This window comes from Mangifera indica, chromosome 20 (genome assembly GCF_011075055.1).
Source record: "Mangifera indica cultivar Alphonso chromosome 20, CATAS_Mindica_2.1, whole genome shotgun sequence".
In the NCBI taxonomy this organism is placed as follows: Eukaryota; Viridiplantae; Streptophyta; class Magnoliopsida; order Sapindales; family Anacardiaceae; genus Mangifera; species Mangifera indica.
Window position 1 is genome coordinate 327,427 of NC_058156.1, and position 928 is coordinate 328,354.

General features: G+C 34.9%; 1 protein-coding gene across 1 annotated transcript; it reads left to right on the plus strand.

Moving 5' to 3' along the window:
• On the plus strand, positions 1-522 carry LOC123204871 (nuclear transcription factor Y subunit C-9-like). The gene has a single exon (XM_044621675.1). The coding sequence runs from the start codon at positions 60-62 to the stop codon at positions 432-434; it is 375 nt and encodes a 124-aa protein (XP_044477610.1). The 5' UTR covers positions 1-59; the 3' UTR covers positions 435-522.
• Positions 523-928: the final 406 nt, after the last annotated feature.

Genomic DNA, 928 nt, shown 5'->3' on the forward strand with positions numbered 1-928 from the left:
CTCCACTATATATATTCTCAAAACTTCACATCTCTCATCCTCAAAGAGGCCACATTAGCATGAGGCAAGCTGGAGCATATTCAGGCTTAGTCTCTGCAAGTCTGTCAGGGAGACTGGGGCCTCACTCATTGCCCCTGGCGAGGATCAAGAAGATCATGAAGAACTCAGGCGATGATGTGAAGATGATTTCTGGGGAGGCGCCGATTGTGTTCTCCAAGGCTTGTGAGCTTTTCATTCAAGAGCTGACAAAAAGGTCTTGGATGGTGACCATGCAAGGAAAGAGAAGGACACTTCACAAAGAAGATGTTGCTTCGGCTGTTATGGCTACTGATATCTTCGATTTTCTTGTTAACTTGGTTTCTGATGAGACCAGTGATCATCTTCTCGCCGAAACCCCATTGGAAGAAATGGAAACATTCTCACTAAATATATAAATACTGTAAGGATTTTCTATAATAACTAAACCCTAATCAAGATACTGTATTTTTCTCTTTTTTATCTAATAAGATGATGAATTATCCATTTGTTCTTGTAAGGAAAATCAATTTTATGTATTTGTTTCTTATTTTTCTTCCTTCGTTTACATATGTCGATATGACTAATAAACTACAACATATTGAAAAAAAAAAAGTAAATCTAGTTTCGAATATTCAATTGAGTATTCAGATAATTCGTTATCATATAATTGATTGGTTGATAATTGAATCAAACTATTTAAATAAATATTCAAAATAATAATTAATTGTTAAATATAAAATTTAAATTACACCAACATAAAAATGCATATGGTTTGATGAAATCCACCATTCATTAGGCAAACCCAAGTACTCTAACTATATATGCAAGGACAACTTCCTAGGATTGGTCAGACCAGCGTTGAGGGGTCAACGGAGCGAAGCCATAGAGGAATAAAATTATATGTATAGTT